Here is a 25,913-nt window from a genome sequence, read left to right on the forward strand (position 1 = left end):
ACAGCTAAAAAGAATGCCAAATAATTAAAGATGATGAATATTATAATTTAAAATATTAGAACTATTAGAGACATCAACATTTTAGCATTTTCCTCATACTGCAGACTGACAGAGATGGTGGGTGGCTGTGGGTTCTAGGTTTCAAGATTCAGTACATTATACTGAGGGAACAAATTACACATGCATGCATACTTATATTAGCATTGTATTATGTCAGCCGGTCATCAATAATCTGACCTAAATGAGTAGTTGGTTTGATGTTGTGAAAATCAAACCAACTACTTCACCAAACACTTGACAAGGCACAAAAACGACTTCAAAAAACCTCAGCAGCTGCAGTGGAACAGACCATTTGTCACCTTTTGTTTTTGTACAACTTTCCAATTATAGATAAGGCTCATAACACACTGATACCACAGCCCCAGTGAGACAGTGACGCATTGACTGTTACTGTTTGCATAACACAAATCACTGTAGTTACAGTAAACACAGTCGTTTGAAAAGAAGTTTTCTTCTCAAGTTTGAATTTCAACACGCTGTGGCTGAACCTTTTGTGACTCTGAGCAACAATAACATCAATTAAATCAATCACGTGACCTTAAACATACAACATGACAATGTGGGTACCGCCACTGTTTTAGATAAATGGCTTTTCTGGTTTTACCTGTGGAAGTGGTAAATAGAATTTTTTCTCACACATCTGAGTTTTTTCACTCAAATGTTATCCACTACTGACTTATTCTTTCTTTTAGAAATGGTGGAATTTAGTGTTCGAGGAGCACAGTGAGTTTGCAGAGGGGTGAAGTGCTAAAATGGCCTTCAAAAAGGTCGCATGTCTCAATTTTCAGCAACTTCACTGGTAAAAAAAAAAAAAACCCAAGATAGTTCAGTTTTTGTTTATTTTATTGAGCTTGGCTAACTGCTCATTTCTTTTACTGACACTTTGGTATTAATTATACAACACAGCCTTGTATCTTGTATTACTTTTAGGTGCCTTTTCAACTCATTGTAATTTTTATGCATACTCAATCACAACACATCGTTATTCAAATTGATGGGAGGTACATCATCATCATCATTGGCAGCTTGTAATTTAGTTGCTGCTGTGACAATAAACAGTGAAAATATCATCAGCTGTTTAATTTGTTACAGCAGTTGTGTTTCATCTGGTATATACATCAGTCTGACACAATATTGAAAACCTATGACGGATTTTTCTGTTACACTGCAATGTGTTCTGGGAAATCTGGGTTCCTGTAACATCCTCCTATGTTCACATACCACCCACTGCACACCCTACAGTGGTTGGTACTGAACGGGATGATGTGCGCACCATATAAAACTGCTTGGGAATGGCTCAAGTATTACAACAAAGGGCTCAAGTCCTGCTTCCAAACTTGCCAGATCCAATTCAGCTGAACATCAGCATGTGTTGTAATAAGCTTGATACCAACAGGCCTCACTCTCAAACCCCACGGCCAAAAAGAAATAAATAGAAGAGGCCTTCCCAGCAACCAGTGTTCTTGCTTTATTGGGTGAGAACTGTTTGGTGGCAAGTTAATGGCCTACACAATATTAGGCAGCTGATCACTGGATGTATATGTTATTAGTTGAGAAAGTTTATTTCAAGCAGAACTGCTGTAGAAGTATTTTTAAAAGGGAATTACAAAGCTCCCCCAAAAAACATCACCCTCCTATATTTCCATCGTAAATCTGCAGCTGTTCTTCAGAATCCACACTGCTGTAAAATCCAAGCCTGTGAGAATACGTTCTGATTCCAGCATGTGCACCACCAACTCCCATCATGAGCTCTCAAAAAGAATTTTTAGTCTCACAGAAGCCACACAGGAGCTACAGGGGTCCCATTAAAATGCTATCTTTGACTGCTCATATCATTCTGCACCTGACATACACTGTAAGTATGAAGCAATATGTGGAAATTTAAATCTGAAGAAAATACAGTCAGTGTTCAAATGTTTTTAGGTAGTTTCAGCAGTAAAGCACCCAAAAGTGTGTCAGTTGTTGTCTGAACTGATGCTGGAATCTGTTTGTGGAGAGGTGCTGGCCAGAACTATTTCTTGTGTCATTTGGTGGAAAAGTAAATGTGCTTCAAATTTCAGAACTCCGCTCCAACTTGTGATTTCTGTTTTCTGCCTCTCGGGCCGCTCGATCAAGCTCAAACAGAAATAGTCACCGTGGTATGTACAGGCAAACTAACCTCCTTAGAAATGTTACACCAAGTAAAGAGATTATGAAATGATATGCTAAATAAAGATGTTTGCTTCATATGCCCATACTAAGCATAACTAAACCCAAGGATTGGGGATTTTATACACAGCGTGTCCTTTTTTTGGTTAGTCAGAATTGGACCCTTCACAAAGTAAGATGTTTGGGCACTCAATATTAATTTCTAACGGCATGTTGGAATTTCCGTCTGTTATCTGCCTTCTGCAGACTCAGTCCCTCTGCGCTGCACTCACAGTTTGCTAAGTGGCTTGTCACCATTGTTTGCATTCACACCAAATGACTATAAAGCTTGTTCATTGGTTTCAATAAAGCTAACAAGCGCATTTTTCAGTGTGGATGCACAAAACAAAATAGCTGACTGTTTCTAAATGTCAACCTATTCCCCCAAGTGATTTATACACAATCATACTGCAAATACACAGAATTGAATTTGCCAACACATAACAGGCTCTCAGTGTAGATTTAGAATGAGACTGGGCTGGATGCCCTGCAGACTTTGTAAGATCGATTTGCGTGAGAACCGTTCATGAAAGATGCAGTACCAGAATTCACTGCAGAGGATATGTAAAAACCGAACTCGCTGCTGAATGTTATTAAAAGTATTGCTGGAATCTTCTTGAGCCGTGTACTTCGAAAAGATAGATTTATAGATGATGCAACCAGTTATTTTTGGCATAAAAAATAGGGTCAGAATTATTTTCTCTTGAATGAAATGTTTCACCTCAAATTCTAAAACTACATGCATTAATGTGCCTCACTGGCCATCTCCACCACCCTGTGAATGCTTTTCACCTGACTTCTGAACCTGGCTGCAGGAATCTGCTCTCATTCAGCTACAACAACTTTGGTGAGATTGGGCACCAATTTAGTTGATAAGGCTGAATTTAGAGCAGTTAGTCTTTCTAATGTCCTGGCTATAGTTGTATAAAGTCAGACAGGTTATGTTATTTTGACTCTGGCAGAAAGTACATTGAAAGTCTATTTCTCTCTTTGCAGGTGAAATTCAACATACTATATCTCCAAAGTAAACCCCATAAGTGGCACATATTTGCACTATTTCTTCTGCACGCAGATTTTGCACGCAGACTTAAAATCTGCGTGCAGGCAAATGCAAATAGAAAATAGGCAAAATATTAATTTCTCTTTTTTATGGATTTGGCTATTTATTTAAGTTAAATAAAAGCTATTTAATGCATGCCAAGTTTAATTCTGCACCTGTCTTGTATACTGGTTAGCACTGCACAGTAAGAAGGTTCTTGCTTTTCTGGGACCTTTGTGCTCCCTGTGCCAGGTGGATTACCTCAGAGTGCTCCTGCGGCCCAAAGACATGTTTAATGTTTTTTTCTGTATTAACTGGTGCAGTTTAGTTTGCTGCAGGTGCTGATTTGATATACCTATAAAGCTTTGTGGTGTCAGTAAAACTGGAAAACTTACTGGAAACACAATTTTGCTCCCTCTGAATGTGTAAAAAATTAGAGGATTGTCAAGAGTACATCAGGCAGTAGCCTACCTACTACAAGTACTGCTGCAGTGTCAAGCTCTTGTACCCCTAAAGGTAAACTAGCTTATTTTCTGAGCGTGTAGTTACATCAGATTGGGAAGCTCTTTTCTTTATGCTCGGGCTTTGTCCACAGTTGAATTTTGGAGAAAAGAAACAAGCACATGTGCTGACTGGAAAGCGAAAATAATCAAAAACTACGTAGCTTTGTTCATATTGGATAAGCGAGGAGGCTTACTGGGGCAACAAATCACAAGGAATATTTTTGACACGCTGAGAATTTCACATAAAAGTCAAGTTTCTGATCATTTTGTTTGATCTTCTTTCCCAACTTGGAAAACTGATAGAAAATGCTGATTGTGTCAGTATTACGTCAATGCTCTAGCGACCCCCCCCTCCCCCTTTTTATCCACGTTTTACCTGCCGGGACAAGCCCCATTTGGAGATAAAGCTAGCCCTGACGCTGACGCGCACTCGGGAGCGCGCACTCCGGAGTGGTTGACTCTCCTCATTATAAAGAAGCAAGAGACAGTCCGGATACTCGGCACATCCCGGAGAGCGGACTACAGAGCTGCTGCTGCGCTGCGCTTCGGTCCTGTCCTGCTGTCAACCTGCAGCCATATGAGCGAACTGCTGTTTGAGGCTTAAATAACACCAGAGGAAAACAAGGAGAAACAAACAGAAAGTAAGGAATCATCTCTGTTATAATCCTGGAAAAACGAATTACATCATTGCCAGAGCAAGTGCTTAGATTGCTTACTATTGCGGCTAATATCGTTTCTTTGGTTTCCAAACATTGTTTCAGGTGTTTCTGTGACGTTTGTAAATTCCTGCTATTTTATTCGCTCTGCCCTTTTTAAATAGATATTCATACTCAAACAGCAGACTGGGTCCAATTCCCAGTTCTGATGCCATCATGGACTTGCATCTTTATTTCTGAATCCTTTTATTGCAAATGTTTTAAAGAGGATTGCTTCTGTCCGTCTAGTCCTTAATATTGTCACACAGACCATTTTAATAACTTAATTAATGCCGAGGTTTTCCTTTCAGATTCACTGATTTAAAAAAAAAAACGCGGTTTGACTGGCAGGCAGAGCGTCGTTCTTAACGGTTGTGTGCAACGAGTGAGTGTTTGCAAACATCGGATTAGATATGGCTTGATGGCGGAAAAACAGATTTGACTCGACAATTAATTTAACTTTTGTGTGTCCTGCTGTCATGCTTTTAAATCAGATCAGCATTACAAAGGAACTTAATGGATGAATGGTGTGGATAGTTATAAATGATCGGAGCGATTATCTCTTCCTGACAGCTCATTGTTGCTCACTGCACACCAAAGACGCTGTGTGTAATGGTGCGTGCGCGTGTGTGCTCGCGTGTTTGTTAGAGAGAGTGAGTGAGAGAGAAATGGGGGGAAATGTGTGTCACCTTGCAATTAAAAGTGAAAGGAGCAATTTTTGCAGACTCACTTGAAGGAGTTAATGCTAATTAATAGCAAGTCAATCAAGCAGGGGCGCATTAGACATGATCAGAGGGAGTGTGGAGGAACCCCACCGTGAGTGGACCTCGGGCCCAAATAAAACTGATTCGATCTTAAGTGAGTTGGAAATGAAAAGATAACTCAAGGACACATTTACAACATTTGATGTTCAAGTGGAAATTAATTTTGTGTCTTTTTCTAGATTCGTTTCAAAGACTTGGAAGATAGTGGTTTGTCGTTAATGTTGTGCCTGGCAGAAGCCGCACACACTGTGATAAACCGAACTAGCATCTAGTCTACTGGTATCAAAGACCGATTGAAATTACCTCAAAAGAATCACTGTTTGTTTTCATTTTGCTCTTTCACTCACTGCACAATCAAATCTCCTCATTTCTTTAATCTTTTATTGATTTTCAGCCAAAAAAGCTACATTGCTAAACTCCCATCCAGTCTCCTCCACCGTGGTGTGAATCTCGCCTTGATCGCCACTGCCAAGCATGGCTGCATCTGTTTGATCAAGATGCTTTCAACATTGGCAGGCAGTCAGCGCCGCTCGCTTCCACGGAGCGAGCGGGGAGAAGGGAAACTTTGCGTTCATATAATACGTTTGCATGCTTCACTTGATCATCTCTAAACAGGAGTGCCTCCCCCCCTCCCACCTCGCTGACCGGTCAAACTGTTCCCATGCAGAATGTCCAGAGACAGACCCAGGTGTCCACATTTCATGGGTTAGAAAGGGGCAAGTATTGTTGTCAGCTGCTGAAGCCAGCTCTTTGTTGTTTGTTGTGTGTAAGAGGGGACTCAGCTGGTGCCCTTATCTGCCACAAAATACGAGATGCCACGACACTTTGTTCTAATTAAGACAGGATAAATCCTCCCTCTCTTTCCATCTCTCTCTCACACTCCCGGTTTGATTTCAGTCTCTCTCCTCTCCCTCCCTCTCTCTTCCTGCCTCACTCCTTTCTTTCCCGCTCTCCTCTCTCTTAGAATTACATCTTATTTTCTCCTTTTCACTCAGTCCCCCCACCTCCTTTGTCTCTCTCATTCTCTTTCCTCTCTGTGGGATGCCTCTTGCTGTGCTTCTGGTGCTGTTTGTGTCTCACAGCATTTTTGGAACATGCCTCTATGTGGGTGTCTGGAGGAGGTTTCCCCGCTGTGAGTGTGTATTTGTGTGCATACGATGATTGTAAAAGAGAGAAAGTGTGTGTATGTGTGCATTCAGACGGGCGATAAGGGCCCCATCCCAGGATGTTGCTGATGTTACTTTGCATCAGTGACAATGTTCTGGCCTCGTTCCACATCTGTTGTACCTGCGACCAAATTACCACCGAATCATTTTGTCTCTCCCTGCTCCCTGCTCCGGCTCACTTGGTGACAGATGGACCTTCCTTATGGCTCTTGTTTTCTTTTTTTATCACCCTATGTTGCTTCCAGGGGCCTCCGCCATCCAATAAACACCTAAAAGCTGCAAAATCCTCCCAGTCTATGTGTGAATCCCATTGATATTGTTTGTGGAGGATTGGGGGAGACAAAGCATTTTATATTGCTGAAGTCAGTGGTATTGGCCCTTGAGGAAATGAAGTTTTATGGCGTTAACTGCAGTTGGCAGACATGTTTATTATGCACAGGCATTTACTGGAGCTGTAATTTAGGTGCTTGTTATTGAGATGATATTTATGATAATTTGGTAGCATAAACTAGAACTATTTTACAGACGATAAGGAGACAAGTGCAATACATCAAATATTCAGCATTATTAAAATGGAATGGAGCAAAACTGAGTTATATTTGTGACACAGCAGATTACGCATCTATATTTCTTTGTTTAAATGTGCATTTTTTTTCTTCTTCTCCTGGTTTTCTTTCTGGTTCAAGCATAAACTCGAGCTGCTGCTCAGTGAACCAAGCAGCTGAAAAGAGATAGGTGGCTTTCCTTTTTTCCTGTGCAGCCACACACTCCCGAAGCGACCCCTGGTCTCTTTTTGACAGCCTGTAATAAATTTGCAAATTGAGCATATGCTCACAAGCCTGATTATTAGCTGGTTGATAACTTTCTGCTCCAGTGGATAAGATCTACTGAGTAATTCTGACATTAATCAACAGGAGTGTATTCCTGAGTTAAACTTCAGATCGCTGTATGCGGCCTGGAAACAAAGAAAAAAAGTATCGAAGGTGGCCTCTGTCTGACAACAGTCTGTTCCTGGATCCTTTGTTTCCTTTATCCTTATGGCCCTGCTGGTTGCTATGAGGGATAAAACAAGAGGAGCAGATGGCTCCTGGAGGTTTGGTGTCACAGCAGGTGAAGCTAAAAGATGCACACGTACAGCAGTTTAATACCAGGGTGGCCTCCTGTTCCGCCTCACTGCTTTTCCTCTCTCATTTTCCTAATATGAGCCGCAGATCTGGGTTCAATCTCTGTTAAGTCTATTCTTATATGAGTGTGTCCTGCTTAAGGGACTGACCAATTGATCAAAGCCCAGATAGACGCCCCTGATCTCATCAGAGCTTAATCATCCAGCCCTCTAATAGTGCCCCCTTTGCAATTTCTTGTGAGATTACCTATCATTTCATACTTACTCCGCTCTGATTCATGTGTCCCAGGTGGCACCACACTGTACGCCAGGCTTATAAAAACTGCTACAATATATATTGTGTTTTCTACACACTGTTAGAGATCACCTGCTTTTCTCCTACCTGCTTCCAAAAAATGTGGATTTTGTAAAACATTTTATTGGATTTTATATTACTATACACAGCTTCCCTCTGTACACTGATGAGCTCAGACACCAATAAATCTTTACACCTTTGAGAGTTGAGGTTCAAAGTATTATCCAAGATGCGTTCCTATTAAAAATCTGTTTTTGTGTACTTGGTTGTTATTACTTCTGGACTTTAAATTTCCCATGGCATGATGTGAATCCTCTCCACTTCACATTATAAATATAGTTACACATAAACAGCCAAATATGAGCACCAGATTGCTGGTGATAGATTTTTGTTGTTGTTGACATTAGGAGCAAATAATAAAAATTCAAATTGGTTTTTCAGTTCCTTAAGTTTTTTTTCTTCTTTCTAAGTCTGGAAAAAAAAAGACACAACTTCATGTTATTTGACAGTGTGTAAGACAGTCACTCACACACTTTGCATTTGTTAGTTATTAAAGCCCTTTCCTAAAATCAAACATTTCTGTCTATGAGAAGACCTAAATTTAGTTGTGGTAAAAACAACTTTTTAATATCTGCAATTATAATGGGTTCCAAATTCCTAATATACTGTTAAAAACACTGTTGACTTTTGTTAGGGAGTTTTTATTGTTTTATTTGCTTATGCTTCAAAAGTTATGTTATACATATTTCACCAGACAGTTTTCTGTATAAACAGGAAGCTGACCCTGTGACACTGACAAGAGACCAGCACAGAAATACATATCCGCAGAGGTTGACTTGCATTATATTATTCTTAGAAATTGACCTGCAACACACATACTCTGTGACAGACACACACACACACACACACACACACACACACACACACACACACACACACACACACACACACACACACACACACACACACACACACACACACACACACACAGCTTGCATGCAGACAGACATCAGGACCTGCGTGACAGGAAATGTGATTATATTTGCATATTGACGATGTAATCTATAAAAATAAACGAATATTGCAGTTCGGTGTGATTTGCTCTGAGCTTCTCACCCGTGCAGCACGTTAACCTACACAAGTGTCTCATTGTTGTTTATTCACCTGACTGTTTGTTAACTGTAAATCTCTGACAACTTTCCACCAAAAATGCAGCAATGCACAAAGTCAGAGCCAAACCCTGCAGGGTTGCTGACATGAATGTAAAAATACAGTATTTAAAGCATTCAAAATAAAATAGAAAGCACAATGAGGTTATTTTGTGAGAAAAAGAAGATAAGACCAGTCAAAGTTGATGTTTAAAAAAAAAAAAAAGCAGAAAATGTGAAAGAAATAAGCAAAACTCTCCCAACATCGGCAGAAATCCTTGAACCCCCTCAGTGCTATTAAAAGTGTCATTAAATGGGTTTTCGGAGTCTTTTATTCTTTCAACCAATAGCTATCTCACAGAAGCCATGAAAGCTACCGCCCAGCTATAATTTGCTTGTTTAAATGTTGCCATTCAAGTTGCAGATTACCTCAGTGTGGAATTAAAGTTGTCGGGCTACTCGTTTGGCCCGTCATCGCCTCAGTAGCAGAGGCCCTGCTGTGCCCTACCTTCAACACACAGGCTTGTATAATACAAGCTCTGGCAAGAGGCTGTGTTGTTCATGGAGGTTGTTTATCACACACAAGAGACTATGCTTAAAATGTGGAATGCCACCCGGAGTGCTCCATTATCATTCCCATCCTGTGTCTCCTCAAAGGGCCACCTGTTAGCAGCACTTGAAAGTATGAGAGAGGAAAACAGGGAGCTACTATGCCGAGATACGTGGCCTTCCTCCTTCACCGCCTACTTTCTCTTTCACATAGCACATCTATGAAGACCTTACTTTGGAATGGGTGCCTTCTTTTTCTGTGGAGATGTAACAATGTTACTTTTTTATACTGGGAAAAAAAATTTTTTGAAGAGCACCATCACAGCAGCATCACCAATTCAGGTGATGCTGCTATTTCTAACTCCACATGCGTGTTAATCCTAAAATATGTAGGTGTATGAAAAAATTCCTGACACAATAAACCATCAATAGAATAGATCTATTTCTTTAAAGAAATACTTAAAAATCTCTGTAGAAATGATTTATTTATTCCTCTTTAAAGCCGCCTAACCAAAACTACAAGTTTATTCAAACAAGAAGCTGTGAATTAGGTACTAGAATGCATTAAAAAGATGATCGCGCATACATGATTTTTATTTCTTTAGTTTTTTAGGGCACTCTGATGGGCTGGTGCCCTGGTCCAGGTGAAGGGTGTACGCTGCATCTCACCCTATGGTAGCTGGGACAGGCTCCAGCCCTCCTCGCAACCTTGATAAGGATAAGCAAAGAGAATGGATAAATGTATGGACTTTATTTCTTTAGTTTATTTAGAGCCCTCTGATGGACTGGTGACCTGGTACAGAGTGTACCCTGCTTCTTTCCTCATCACAGATAGGCTTCAGTCCCTCCAGATAATGAATTGTACAACTAGGTAAGAAATGGATGGATGGATGCTTTATTTAGCAACATATGTTGTGTATGAATTTTTATAACTAAAAGTCATTTTCGGCCATAGTCACCGGACAAAACTCTTACATAGATATCAGGTGTGGTCTAAAGCTACATGACTAAACCTGGAATGTAAAAGCATATACACAATAAAAGCCTCTAAAAGAAAAAGAAAGCAGAAAAATATCCAGATTACAACAAACCGAAAACAGATCATCAGCACAACATACCATTATTGCTATAGTCACTTGACTGTATAAGCAAACAGTGACAGAAATAATTGTGTAAGCAACTAAAGTAAGAGTTAGAGATAACAGTAACAGTCAGCTTTCTCAATCCACTAATTGCCCACACAACTGAGCAATTAGAGCATTAGTAGGTGTGATGAGGTCAAATGGGGAGTTCTGAAAAGGGTCTGAGTTGCCAAAGCTGTTTAGCTAACAGACAGGCATGTATCACAGGAGTAACATAAGCTGGGGCATCGCTTAGGCGGCAAGAAGGCACATTTCCCCAGATGTCAAGCCATTACTGTGATAAATGTGTACAGAAGACTTTGGAGATGTAATCCCTTAATCAATCCCCTTGTTTCACTGCCCTGCACCACAGTTAACTTTAAATGTTTTGTTTGTTTCCCTTCTAAATCACCCCTTTGACCAGATAAGATCCGAGCCACTCGATACCCGCATCAATTCATGTGTCAAACAGACAGAGTGTAATCCCAGCTAAACACTATATATATGTGAGCGACACAGCTGATTACCCTCCCCTTCGACACTCTGCGGACCTGTTTGACGATAAAGGTCTCGTCTCAGTGGCCAGCCCCACACTCTTGTTTGTTTGCTGCACAACTGGTCGAACTCCCGGAGGCAAACGGACAACGTTTGCCTTTAAATCCCTCGGAGCAATGCCGGCACTCGTAGTGCAAACTCCTCCTGACATCACCAGAATCCTCTGCAGCCCGCTCACCCACACACCCTGGCACCTGTGTGCTGTTTTTAGAAACACCTAAATAACTGACTTTAAAACCAAGGGTGTGCTTTTTTTAGCTTGGTGTGTGCGCGTCGCTGTGATAAAAGAACTGAGAGCTTATCAACCCCCCCAACTCCACCTTGGAGACACACACAGCACATGTGCCCACCATCACTGATGGCTCAATACTTTCCCTCATTGATTTTCTGTATGCCCTGCACTGCCATTTGTCTTTTAACACAAAGGAGTTACCTGCCACAGCGCCATAATAGCACTGTGTATGTCTGTCACAATGGATTGTGCTAGCCTATTTAAGTGGAGGAGAAAACAAAACATCCCATGTATATGATTTGCCATTAAGTTTTGGATTTTTTTTAATTACAGGGCAAATTGTGTTATGATTAAAGAAATAAACAAACATTTTCTAACATAAGGTGCAGATCAGTGTAAGCATCTTTAAAGTTTAATGACGGCTAGAACACATCAAGTTTTATAGTGAATCATTTCTGTAGTATTGAGAGGTCAACATGTTTTAATAGATTAATTTCGTCATTATGACAGTTATTTATTTTATGAAATTACTTTATTTTTCCCATTATTTTTTTTCATAATCTAATTAATTGCTAGTAAAATAGAAACAATTTCTCACATCTAGCACAGGGCAGGATAGTTAGCAGGACGACTAGTTAGAGCATGCAGGAGGCAGGATACATGATGTCAGTACACCAGTGCTATTATCACACTAGCACAAACTGCAACAATCAAATACCACACAGGCCTTTTGAGCTGGGAGTGTAAAGGCTGCTTAGTGTCCAGTCTCACTGTGTTGGACATTTGTGTTCTTACCAATGACTGTAGAAATTGGTTCTAATATAAGCACATAATACTCTGTTGGATTACAATTGAATCTGAGCTTCATTGCAGTGCATGCTGGGATATCAAGATGGGAAAAGAAAAACTATTTTTACTTTTTTATTAAGCACCATTTCATTCACATTTGGATGAAGTGCCATTGTAGATATACAGAACCTCATATTTTAGTTCAGTCACACCTCACACATATGTTGACCTTTGCAATAAAAGGTACGGTTGGAGAGCTCTTGAGACCGTGATGAAGCATGTGCACACTGCAGTATCTCATAATGAGTAAGGCATAGAGGTCCTTGAATGAAGGTTGGAAAATCATTTTTTTAAATGAACAAGCGTCTCACCATTGTCTCTTCAAATTCACCAGAATAAAGGTGTGTGCTCGAGAGGCTGGCTGTGAAGTAGTCGGAATTTGTGGGATGATGAATACAGCAGAGTACGCATCACAACACTCAAGGACCTGTGGTCTCCCAACTTTTGCTTCTGCACAAAAAGGCTGATAGTCGGGGCTGAATGAGGGATGCCCCCTTTGGAAGGAAATTGCACTAATTGTGTGTCTGATATTTTTCCAGAAGGATATGTCACTGAAGGAAATAATAATTGTTCAGGAACTGTCGTAGGAGAATGAAGAGGTCACAATTTATTGGAAAGGGAACTTGCAATATCAACTTTATAATGATGCTATGGAAAACCTGTGGATCATTAAAATAACTGGGAATAATCTTTAATGTGTGTACATTAACGTTTGTATATTTCTTTTGTAACTTTTTATTCTGGATAAATGCAGAATATGCAGATTATACAAATGATATAATAAAATAGAGTGCTGAAAGATAGGCAACTAGTATTTGATACTCAAAACGAATTATTTTTTAAGATGTACAAATCCTCAACATAGCTTCTGTGGAAAATCTGATCAAATCTGCAGACACCGCAGAATAAATTATGTGCAGCACTGAGAAATATTTTCTCCTCCCAGTAGGTGGTGTTGTGCTGGACAGACAATGGCTCTCTCCTGGAGTATGTTGCTGCTGTTTGCCACCCTGGCACTGTCATACAGCGCTGAGCATGGGGCTCCTCATGGCAAGAGGAGGCAGGCGCAGACCTCAGCAGGTGGCAGCAATGCCCTACAGTACCGCTCGCAAGTTCTACAGGGCCGCGGATATAGCAGGAACCGCAGAGGGCACGGTGGCCGGGGTGCCAAGGCTGGAGCTGGGCTGCTCTCTCACAGGCCCCTGCAACCCTTGGCCAGACCTGAGGATGATGGGACAGGCCTAGAAGGTCTCAGCCCAGTGAGACTGGAGATGGGTCCAGGCAGGGACAAAGACAGAGCTCGAATGAGTGTGAAGAGTCCATCCCAGGTCCAGGAGAACCACCTTGTAGGAACACGCAAGGAGAGAGGGCATGGGCATGGAAATGGACATGGGCACCATTCTGAGCACAGGAGACAAGGGAGCCGGCGTGAAAAGGGGCGTCACAGAAAAGGTTAGTGCATCACAAACCCAGACATACATTTGCGCTCAAAAGTTTGCATGGGCATAAATCATTAGTCATGGTAATTTGGGGTTTTTCATGATTTACTTGAGCTGTTTTTGACCTTTCTTTTTTCCATGTTTGAATGAATGTACAGCAAACATCTTTAATTATTAAAAAAAAAAAAACAAGGATTGGTGTACAAATTTTAGTCTATTTTGTATTTTCTTTGATCTGTACCAGGTCAAAAGTATGCAGACAGTCTGAAATATATCCATTTACTCACTCAAATCTTTTGGTGCTGAAGGTTCTGCAATGTCTTTTAATTTGACAAGGCCAAGATTTATTATCTTCTTGTTATTATAATTGACTACATCAGGTAGTTTCTATTTGCAAGGACAAAAAGGATTTGTTTAAAAGCACTCAGACCAATATGCAGAACAATGGGAAAATTCAAAGGAAGGAGAATTGTAGATTTACACAAGCATCAGAGGTCTATGGAGCCATTTCTAAACAACTGCAGATCATCAAATAAGCATCAAATAGTTGTACATAAGTACAAGTTATTCACATGTGACACCACTTTGCCTAGAAGGTCAGACAAGAGAAAAGTACCAGTGGCACTGTACAAAGTAGATGAAATAATGAAGTAGGACTACCTCCAAATTCCTCAACTTCACCTCAGATCATTGTCCTGCTGGGATATAGCAGCGTTCCAGCATGACAGTGATCCCAAATACAAAGCAAAACTCTATTGGATAGAGTATTGCCTACATTTAAAAGCCAGGTTCATGCCAGGAAACCAATTTAAATGAATTCTTAAATGTCTTCTGTCAAGACGAGAGATCAAATATCTACATGACAACTTTCTACACTCCATCTCGATCTTAAATGATCAGATGTCAGAATTTAAAACATGAATTAAGAGCAACATCCTTGCCTAAATCTATGGTCATTATATTGACACTGATATTGCCAAAAAGATTTCAGGAGTAGAGGAAAGCAAAGCAAAAACAGTTAAGCATCCCACTCTATTTATAAGCAAGTAGCCACGCCTCAGGAGCACAGCTAAAAAAAAAAGGTCTTTCTGCACATTGTCATTCTTCCCATGGTGCTCAATAGAACAATTGCTGTTACCTTAGAAACCACTGTTATATGTCATAACACTGTCAATTTGATCGAGTGGACAGTTTCAGCAGTTCTGACACAGACAAACCTGTTTGGCTTTGAACCTAAATTAATAACAGTTACATTTGAAAGGTTCTGTAAATATGACATAATGTGACAAAATACAGTACTTTCAGGTTTTAAAAGGAAATTTAAGAAGTTCAGGGACTGCATGACAGCTTGAAATACATTCTGATTTACCACTACTGACTCTGAATTTATATTATGAATGATTGTGGAGGTGAACTCAAGTTTTTGGTCTGGTGTTTGCAGAGTTCCAAACTGCAACAACAGGAACATTATCGTGGTGCACAGATTACACTGAGAAGCTTTTTATTGGACTCGTGCTGCAGAATAAACCATAGTTTATGGAAAATTTGAAGAATTAGTCATAGTAAACAGAAAAACAGCAACAATAGCAATAAAAATTAAAGGTTAAAAACATCTAAACCCCTTCAGTTTGAAATGCCATAGTGACAAAACTATCTCATCTTAACTGCAGTTCAATATTAGTTTATTAGTATATTTGTATTGTTATTATTATTTTATATATTAGTATTTTAGATTAAACTTTCTCTAATAATCTGCTGATATGATTTGCTGACACAAAAAAAATAAATGTATCTCTCTCTGTTCAGGGTTTTCTCCAGAGCTGAGCTCTGCATTGAAGGACAGAGATCTATTTGAGGATCCTCTCTCCTCCTCTGCTTCTGCCACCTCCCCCTCCCTCAGCATGACCCCACCCAATGAACCCCCTTCCCCCATCATTGGCGTCTTTGGCTCTGGCTCTTCTACGGTTACCACGGTGATGAACGAGCATCCCCCAACGCTGTCCCCGGCCTCAACCAAACCCCAGGTAACCAACGAAACTGGAGTGGTTATTAAAGGCTGGGTGTGTTGTGCCTCAGTGTGATTTCAATGTGTGGTGGAAATAGAGTGAAAATGGGCCCCATTACAGCCGTTATGCTGCCACAAGCCTCATAGCTCATCATAGAAATGGCACTCTCTACAGTGTGAACCCAAAGGTGCTGCTTGTGAAAAACGTCATCCAGCAGGCCAAACTGGCTGGTTGTTGGTCACAGTTTGTATGATAGATATGGCCTGTTCTGTATAACAAAACGGCACCTCTGGAACCCAAAATCATGGAGTTCAGAGTCCAGCAGCACATTTTTCTGTAACTACCTTCCTATTCTTTATTAAAGACCACCTCAGGACAAAATCTATGGGCGCAGAGAGTCTTTTTTTTTGTGTCTGGCTGTGCATGTGTCATGAAAAAATCTGCAGGGGTTATGAGGTATCACTCACCCCCCGTCACAGCCACCCGGAATGATGCTTAAACAACATTTATAATGGAAAATAATAATATATGGTTTCCTGAGACTCCTCGGGTCTGTTACAAATGAAATGTGGGGACAGAGAGTCTCTACATCAGGAAAGTTTTTGGATTTGCCAAAACTGCCGTTAAAACCCAACAGCCTGTAATATGTTTCAGGGAAATTTCCGGTTGATTTTCTGGATGAAAATACGACAGTTAGGAACTGTTGAACTGCAGTTTGTAGAAAATTGAAGACATTTTGTGTTTCTTTTTAAATGGTTCTTTAGCACTCACCGTCCCCCATTAACTTGCGTGTTGTGTGTGCATGCTTGACACCTTTTTCAAACCATTAGTAAATGCTATTTCTTTCAACCACGACCCTTCTGTAACCTTAACTGCGTGTTTACTGCTAAAGTCCTTTAAACCTTCATCTTTCCCAAACCTAACGAGCTCCTTTTGTACCACAGTCTAACCAAGCCTTACTATTCTGCTGTCACTAAAAATGGTTATTACATAGAGGTCTGCTTTTAGTGCCGCTTCTCTGCAGGCAAAATAATCCAAAATTATCCGAGTCATTTCCATTAAATTTGGTGGCGCACAGGCAAAGTGAGACCCATCCAATTTTGAGTATCCCTTTCTTTAAAACTGCACGACGGACACTGACCTCAGCAGAGTTCTTTATTTTTACACAGTAATTTTTAACAGCACATCTTAACACCTGTAAGTTTAAAACAAACAATGGTTTTTAGTGAGGACCCTGGCGATGAATTATCATGTGTCTCAGATCTCCTAATCACTTCTGATGGCATGCTCATGTTTGATTCATGAAACCTTGCCTTAGGATTGCTCCTTTAAAAATGCCAGCACATTGCTTGGTCACAAATGGAGTCAAAGACAGAGGAAAACTTTTTGGATGAGATTATGGTGATAATAGCGGAGAATATAGTCAAGCATTCTCTAGTATTTAATGGACTAAGCACTGTGACTGCTAACCAAACGACTGTAGTGCTGAAGTGTGTGGTCACTGCATTGAATAAGGTAGAAGCAGACAGACAGAGCTGGAAAATTCATCCCAGCTTTGGCCTCAGATGTATCCTGGACCTTATAACCAACAAAAAATTTATTTTTACATCAAATCTAGAGCCTGATTAGAAATAATTTCCTCATGGTTTTCAACTTAAAGTCATTCTTATGAATGAGATCCCTGACGTTTTGCTGCCCTATAATAATCTCACGCTAACCCATTGATTCTCTGATTCTTATTTGCAAAAGGTCACTCGTCCTTTTTAGGTCATCAAATAAACAACTGGCAGTTGGCTCATTAAAACAAGTGACATTAAGAATGAGGATGTTGGTGCAAGCTACCGGGACACAGATGGGATGAAGTAGCAAAATGTGATAAAACTTTTGAGTGGCAAAAACACAAACAAAATATTTCCAGGAATGGTCAGGCTATTTTCCAGGAGACTGAATAGTCTGTTGTTTTGATCTCTCATCTCAAATGTAATTTGCTCTGGAGCGGTTAAGCTTTAAGAAACGAATCACCCTTGTAACACTAAAAACCCAGGATGAAACTTTTAGTGTCTTTGCTTTGCTTCTAAATCCGCTTCAAATTAAAGGAGGGAAAAAACAAAAGTGGGTAAAATAAAGACATTTACAATACACAGAAGACACAAAGAGACACAAAGAGATTATAAAGGAACAGACAACTATGTTTAAAAACGACAGGTGAAATCAATTAAGACAGGATAGGCAATCAAAAGAGGTAGAAAAACAACAAAGACAGGGAGTAAAAAACACATGACACAGATAAAGATCTTTCAAAATAAAATAGGATGTCAGTGAGGAGACAATGCACACACAAGGCAAGAATGGGGAAGCAAAGCAAACAAGGAAAAGGACAACGCTCAGGAAATGCAAAGGAAAAAGAAACTATGACTCTTCTGAGACCCCAGAGAGTACAGGAGCATACTGTACTCTGACAGCAGTCAAATATTATTGGGCCAAAGCAGAAAAAGCTGTTAGCCTCTCCTGAACCCAGATCCAGTTGTACAAAGATGCTGAGAGGCTTCTTAATTAATGTTCGATTTTATGCTGATGGTTTAATGAGCAGTAGAGGACAAGCAGGTAGCCCCCTGCAATTAAACTGATTGTTATTTTCACAGGCACATTTCCTGAGGGTAAAAGGACACAATTTGGATCTGTTTCCAAGAGGAGCTTTTTTTTTTAATTGATCATGTATTCCCCGTGAGATATCACAAAGTCCTACTGTGTTACATTTCTATTTTGTTTCACCTCTCTGAGGAAAGTGGCAGTAACCGTGTTCTTATGGCTTTTATTCAAGTTAGGGATGTCTTAGCAATTCATCAAGAAATTTTTCTTTATGACTAGACCATCAAACGCCGATCTCCACAACAATATTTTATTAAAGTACGACACCTAAATTTATGGCACTTTTATATAAATTTGGATCAGTCACAAGGTATTCAGCTACTGACATGAATTTTGAATATCCTATTAGGAGCCTCAGAGTGCTATGTTTATGTGCCATGTACATAAACAGTACCACATGTGCTTTACTAGATTTTTTTTTAGCCATTCTTTGAGCCGTATAAATAGGCAGAACAGGAAAAAACTATTAAAGATTCACAAATAAAGAAAAGGCAAGAGCAGCTAGAGGGGCAAAAATGTATCCATCCTAAAACAGCTGTTTTCTCCCACCTAATATAACAACACAATGGCTTTTTGATGATAGGTTTTTAGAAAAAGTCCTTAAAAAGACCTGTTATAATTATTATTTTTGTCAAGTAGCCTAAGGAGCTTGGAAAGAAAAGCATCTGGACTTCTTTGAGTTGCTTGAAGACGTTTCACCTCTCATCCGAGAAGCTTCTTCAGTTCTTTTTTGTTTTGTTTTGTTTTGTTTTGCCTGTCCTGTTTGGATCTTTAGCCATCAGAATTGTTGTCTGAAGGCCAAGAAAGATGCCAAGTGGATTTACTTTACCAAGTGGATCATCATGGCCTTGCCATATTGGTCCATTTGATTGACCTTTATTATAATTATGTATTTATTTTATTTTTGTTTTTTAAAGACGGGACAGACATGACTGGGGGATAGGACAGGGAGAAAGAATGAAAGAAAGAGAGGGAGAGAAAGAAAAATAGAGGGGAGAAGAGATGGTGAGAAAGGGGAGAAGAGAAAAAAAGAAAAACAAACAAAACACCTGGATCACCACGATCACCAAAGAGCAACATAATAAAAACAACACCATCACAATAAACTAGCTAATAATAGATAACAGTAGATACTTTTTTAATTTCACCTGTTGAGAATGAAAAAAGAAAACAAGCAGAAGAAAACGAGAGCAATAGAATAAACAACATCACGATGATCTATGGGAATATAACTGTAAATACTAAATATTAAACATTATTGTGCAGCACGTAAGATCGACAGCGCACAGTGTGCTTTGAGGTAGGAGCCAAAAAGGGTGTAGTTTGTGTGTGTGAGCACCCGTGTGTACACCTGTGAGCATGAACGTGCTTGTTTTAAAAGGTTCCTTCATGTAATGATCTGCTAGAGGGTGTGGGGAGCCACAGCCCCGTCCTCCAGGGCATGAAGCAGGTATGGAGGAGATCAAAACTCCAGACATCCAGAGGCCCCCAGAACACAAGAGACCAAGGAAGACCAACAGAGGGGCAGCCGCGCCACTGTCCCAGAAAGAGCTGAGGAGAGTCCCAGATGAGGGGTCACTCAGCAGCCGCGGAGCAGAAGCCAGGGGGGGTTGCAGTGACGTGCCCGTGAGCTCCGCCGGCAGCCAGCCGTGCCTGAGTGACCGAGCCCCAGGCCGAGAGGCCGGGGGCACCCCACCTCCGAAGTGGCCCGAGCAAGCCCCAGGCTCCAGGCCCCGATAAGCAGCCACCAAGGAGTGAGCCGGTGTGTACCTGGACGCCCATCCTCGGACACAAAGAACCACCAACGCACCGATGTCTGAGGGCGTCTGCCACTGGCAGGGGAAGTGGTGGGGGAGATAGGCCTCCATACCTTGGAGGACCTGGGATGTCCCCAGAGAGGTGGAAGCTGCTTCTTCAGTTCTAAGGGTCAAATGGTGGAGAGTCCCAGATTTAAACCCAGTGGGAGTTTCCCCCCAAAGAGGGACCAAGGACCCCCTCTGTGGTTTACGACACCAACTGTCTGCCATCTATAATCCAGTTTTGAGAACCCTTCCCAGACGCCTTAACGCCCACTCACATCCTGGGCCATCTGACCTCAGGAAATCACATGATAGGGTGGGGCCAGGTTTCACAATGAGCTCACCCGAAACCCTGGCTGATTGTGACCCACACCTCCTTTCACACCTTGGCTCATGTGATTAGGTACTGTAGATGATCATCAGGAGGTCCTTTGTCCCTTTTTGGGGGGAAACTCCCACTGGGTTTAAATCTGGAACTCTCCACCATTTGACCCTTAGAACTGAAGAAGCTTCTCGGATGAGAGGTGAAACGTCTTCAAGCAACTCAAAGAAGTCCAGACGCTTTTCTTTCCAAGCTCCTTAGACTACGATGACCTGGATGACTGAGAACCTTCACAAACATTTTGTCAAGTACATTTTCCTTCAAATACAGCAGATATCCTTAAAAGGATCTTCTGTATTAAGGATATCTTCTCTGTGTTCTCTGGCTTTGAGCATATATGTCCCGCTTACCAACTGTTCAAATCTTCTGTTTGAGAGGATCAGCCAATTAGAAGAAAGTTGGCCTAAAATAGCTTGTTTCAAACAGAGATAGAACAGATGCAAGGGCCTGTCTCCATCTAAAATAGAGCGAAGATAAATAAGGATCATTTTAAACTCATAATTGTGCATAGGTACTCGAGGAGATTCTAAGAATTTGGTTCAGCAAACCTTGATTTATTTTCTTTGACACATAGGAAAAAACAGTTTTAAGTGGTTCGGGTCTTTTGGGTGGGCTTTTTTCTCACTTAGCCTAGAAACCATCATCATCAACCATCATACCTTTAGTGCATCGCATGTTGCACTCTACCATCCTGACATAAACGCATAAGGCAAAGATTTTCTTGCATGCTAATCACTTCCATTTGCTTTTATAGATAAGACAACAACAAAACATAATGAAGTAAGAAATTACATTCTGTACGTTTCCATAACTGCAATGCAATTTCTTTAAAAAATAAAAATAAAAATACAGCTGGATTTCATTTAAACATGTCACCTCACCATCCACTCTGTGCTGTATTTGATCTGCAGGCAGTGGCTGTCCCCACTGACTAGAAAGAAAAGGCGTTTGTTCAATGAACTGCAAGTCTGTAAACTGTTTATGTATTAACCACACAAGTACTGCATGATGTATATTTGTATGCTGGTGTGTGGCCAGCCATGTTCTCTGTTACCAATCGATTGGTTTTTAAAGCTCTGCTGCTATCCCTGTTGTCTCCGTGGGGGTATTTTATAAATCAATGAAACATCACTGCTGCTGGTCACAACACAAGTCCAATGAGTTTCATTAAGAACACACCGAATACATTTACTAGCAAAACACAGTGAGCAAACCAAAACACACTCATTTATTGCTGCTGTGGTTTAATTGAAACAACTAAGCATTCATCACAGATGACAGAAATGTATTTACTGTCTATGCTTGATAATATATGGGTAAAAGGTAAGGTGTAGTTTCAAGGTACACTTTCATTTTCAGAGGTCTGGACGAGGAAAAGGACAAGGAGAGGTGATGCCAACGTTGGACATGGCTCTCTTTGACTGGACAGATTATGAGGACATGAAACCAGCAGACAACTGGTCATCTTCCAAGAAGAAAGGTTAGTAAAGTTATTTTAAAGTTATTAAAAACAAAGACAGATGGATGAGTTCCTACCTAGAACCCAGGACACCAAAGACCTCATTCTGTGAAAACTCTTAGAGAAATTATGGATGAGGACCTTAGTTTCACTGACCATATTAAGACTAACTAAAACAGCTTCTGTATTCGACAAATATAGCTCAAGTGAGATGTGTCAAAGCAAGATGTTGAGACGCTTATCAATAGCTTTATCTGTTGTAGATTTGGGTACTGCTATGCTGTCTTTATCATCCTTCCTAAAAAAGACTATTAGACAGCTACAGTTAGGTCAGAATGCTGCTCCTGCAACTTTAACAATAACTAAGAAAAGCAGTCAAATCAAACCAGTTATTAGCTCTCATTATTTTAAAAAGAAGTTAAAAACAGCATTAATCAACACTGCTGGACTTTTTAAAACTATTTAACTCCACTTATTTTTATTATGTTAATTTTGTCATAAACAATAAACAATAATTTTAAAATGTTTTTTTTTTTTAATTTTATCTTGTAAAACACTTTCAATAACTGTGTTTGATAGGCCCTTTATGAATAAACTTCCCATGACTTGCTTGTGGCTCCACAGAAACATCAGGATATCTATGTTTTTAATTTATCCACAAGAGACCTTGAATACAGTCAGAAAATCTCACGGCAATCTATTTAACACGTGTTCACTGTTTAAGTAAAGGCATTTGCTGATGGTGCCACAGACAGGTTAGGTGACGCTAATATCTGCATCAAATTTCATGGTAATCTGTCACCACTGTGATGAAGAGATTGACTGACTCAATATTACCATTACTAGAGACATGTTAGGATGGCTACAAACTGCATTATTAACACTTTATTTAAATTATATTTTAAATTTAAACAACTTGAAGCTACGGTGGCCCTGAGAGGCCAAACGGACTGCAACTTAAGAAAACACCAGCAATAAGAAAAACGCTGCAAAAGCACACAAAACATAGAGGAAATGGGAAAAATGACAACGGAAATAGGAAAAAACAGAATTCCAAAAGCACAAGGGAAGTGTTTGTGGGGAGACAATAACCCGACGGACCAGTTGCAGGAACCAAAATATGCTAATAATTGTGCTGGAAGACACTTAAAAGAAGTGGAGGATCTATCGGTTTTGTGAGGAAAGAAAAGAGGAGAGGTAAGTGTGTTAGCATAACTATTTGCCTAAAAATCTGTCATCAGTATTATATGAATCATGATAAAACACGCCTACCATGTTTTGGGTTCCTGCAGCTGGTCCTTTGGGTTATTGTCTCCCCAGAAACACTTCCCTTGTGTTTTTTCCTATTTCTATTTTCGTTTTTCCTATTTCTGTTTTGCTTTTTCCTATTTTCATTGTGTTTTGTGTGCTTTTGCAGCGTTTTTCTTATTGATGGTGTTTTCTTAAGTTGCAGTCTGTTTGGCCTCCCGGGGCCACCGTATGAAGCTCAAGTAAATGAAATATAAACTCAACACACATAATTATTTTGTAAGAAGTAACAAAGCACTTACTGCTGGGGGGCAGCTGGAGGCCTTAAATCTGCCATCAGTGTTTACGGGTGTCATGTTAAATATGTGAAGTAGAATTTCTTTTTTTATACATGAGGATAGCAGCAAGATTGAAGGGGAATGTTTAAAAGACAGGTTTGAAAATGCTGACACTGACAAAAAGGAGGCTGAGCTGGAGGTAGCAGGGTTGAAGATATTGAGACTTTCATTGGGAGTGACCAGAATGGACAGGATTCAATATGCGTACATCAGAGTAACAGCTCAGGTTGAGCGCTTTGGAAACAGAGTTGGAAGACAACAGAAAAGATTTTTGGATGTAGTGAAGGAGGACACGCAGAGGGGTTGGTGTGACCTAAAAGGAGGCTAGGGATGGGGGTCACATGGAGACAGATGATGATGGTGACCCCTAAAGGAAGCAGCCGAAAGAAGATCACACACCAAGTAGAATTTTGTTACTGCGTGAAAAACCCAACAGTTTGCTTGGATGACGCTGCACACTGATCAGTGGTTTGATGCTCAAACAGCTGTTTTCATTTCTTGTTCTGCAGACAAAAGGCGGAGTAAGAACCTCAGCAGTGGAAATATGACTGTGGATGCTGATGCAATTGAACCATGTGACCACCACCTGGACTGTCTTCCAGGTCAGTATAAACAAGAGTCATATTTATTTTTCAGGACCTTACTGTGACCTTATCGCTCTTGGCAGTTATCTTAAAATCCATTTATTGACTGTTTATAAAGTGATAAAACACCACACAGACCATGTATTCACCAGCATTGAAAACGGTGTTTTACACTGTTAGGACTGTGGTGTTGGTGTTGTATATTAAATGTCTATGCACACATATAAAACATGCTTGATTGATAAAAGACGTGTTTTTCTTGAACAAGGTTCCTGTTGTGACCTGAGGCAACATGAGTGTAAACCTCACAACAGAGGTCTCAACAACAAATGCTACGACGACTGCATGTGTGAGGAAGGTGAGAGATTATTACTTTAGTTTTTTACTCACTACTAGCATCATTAGGCACTTTAGCATCAGCATCAGCTCATCTCTTCATGTGCAGTTGTGCACTTCCCCCAAGTCTTACTGTTTACAATTAAGATTTTAAAAGTCTTTGACTTGTAATGGGTCCCCAGAGGGACTAAAAGATTAGAGGCTGACTAACATAGCAGTAAACAGTAAATCTCAAAGTGTCAGTAAATTGAGATTTTTTGTGTTTCATGACATTGTTTTGAGCTTAAAGTTGTTCATTTCATAGATTATGTGATGATGATGCAGAATTCTAACAAATATTAAATGTAAGTAATTTAATTTATACCTTCTCAGCTACATTAGCGTTGCTGATTCAGCTCTTTATTCTATCCTAAAATAGAGCATTTCTACTAATGTTAAAGTACTGCCTCTGGTAATTTAAAACTCATATTTTATCCAATTCAATCACCTTTTCAGATAATGGGTCACTTGTTATCTTTCAGGGTTTCGTTGTTATGCTAAATTTCACCGGAAGCGACGCGTGACCAGGAGAAGGGGTCGCTGCGTGGTGCCGGAGTCAGTCAGCAGTGACCAAGGGGGTTTCATTACCATATAAAGAGGAGGTGATGAAGGCCAAGGTGGAGGAAGAACATAAATAATGACCCCCCCTGACCAAGAAGCCACATGACCCTGCTAAACTGACCAAGTACTTAGAGGTGATGACTTGCTGGTTTTTCAAATCAAACCCACAATATATAAATCACCCTGATGCCAACACCTAGTCAGCTAAAGCGAAGTAACAGGTGGCCAAAGTGGAAATAACATTTCAATGTTGCATTGTGGGATACGTTATGCAGCCTAATCCAGCAAATCACCAACTTTAAGCACGCTTGTTTTAATTTAGTGTTGTTCATTCCCTGCAGGAAGACGGCCTCTCCAAATTCTTGTCATTAAGAAAACCTGCAGGGTTTTTTTTGTCTTTTTATTTGCCTGGTTGAAAAGATTCACTCATTGGGTGACACATCAGTGACTAAAGTTTGTAGCTATCACACAGATTAGGTTTGAATATTTACTGCCTTCATGGTTCCTGTTGATGTGGTTTCATTTTTAGGCAAGAACAGATTTTGTAACTTTTCATCACGCTGACCTGTTCAAAATAATTTTTAGTATTGCTTTAAGATCTTTGGAGTCCCAGAACAGTGGCGTTTTCCGCTTCAAGACTTTTAGACCAAGTTAAATAAAAATGGAAACAAAAATAATGTTAAAAATTCTTTTTTATCTTTGACTATTTGCCGTGACTATGTGAAGAAGCGTGTCAGATTTCGTTCCCTGTCCTCTTCTCTGAGCTGGTATTCCAAACAACTGCTAA

The 25,913-nt window shown here is 40.2% G+C and overlaps 1 protein-coding gene across 1 annotated transcript; it reads left to right on the top strand.

Annotated features, from left to right (window-relative positions):
- The first annotated feature begins 4,254 nt into the window (after positions 1 to 4,254).
- On the top strand, positions 4,255 to 25,393 carry draxina (dorsal inhibitory axon guidance protein a). Its single transcript, XM_085407232.1, has 7 exons — positions 4,255 to 4,430; positions 13,233 to 13,738; positions 15,532 to 15,749; positions 21,921 to 22,041; positions 24,116 to 24,208; positions 24,459 to 24,548; positions 25,048 to 25,393. The coding sequence occupies exons 2-7, from the start codon at positions 13,258 to 13,260 to the stop codon at positions 25,158 to 25,160; spliced, it is 1,116 nt and encodes a 371-aa protein (XP_085263358.1). The 5' UTR covers positions 4,255 to 4,430; positions 13,233 to 13,257; the 3' UTR covers positions 25,161 to 25,393.
- The last annotated feature ends 520 nt before the right edge of the window (positions 25,394 to 25,913 follow it).

This window comes from Rhamphochromis longiceps, linkage group LG5 (genome assembly GCF_057381845.1).
Source record: "Rhamphochromis longiceps isolate RC_006_pf linkage group LG5, R_longiceps_female_GT1.1, whole genome shotgun sequence".
NCBI classification, from domain to species: domain Eukaryota; kingdom Metazoa; phylum Chordata; class Actinopteri; order Cichliformes; family Cichlidae; genus Rhamphochromis; species Rhamphochromis longiceps.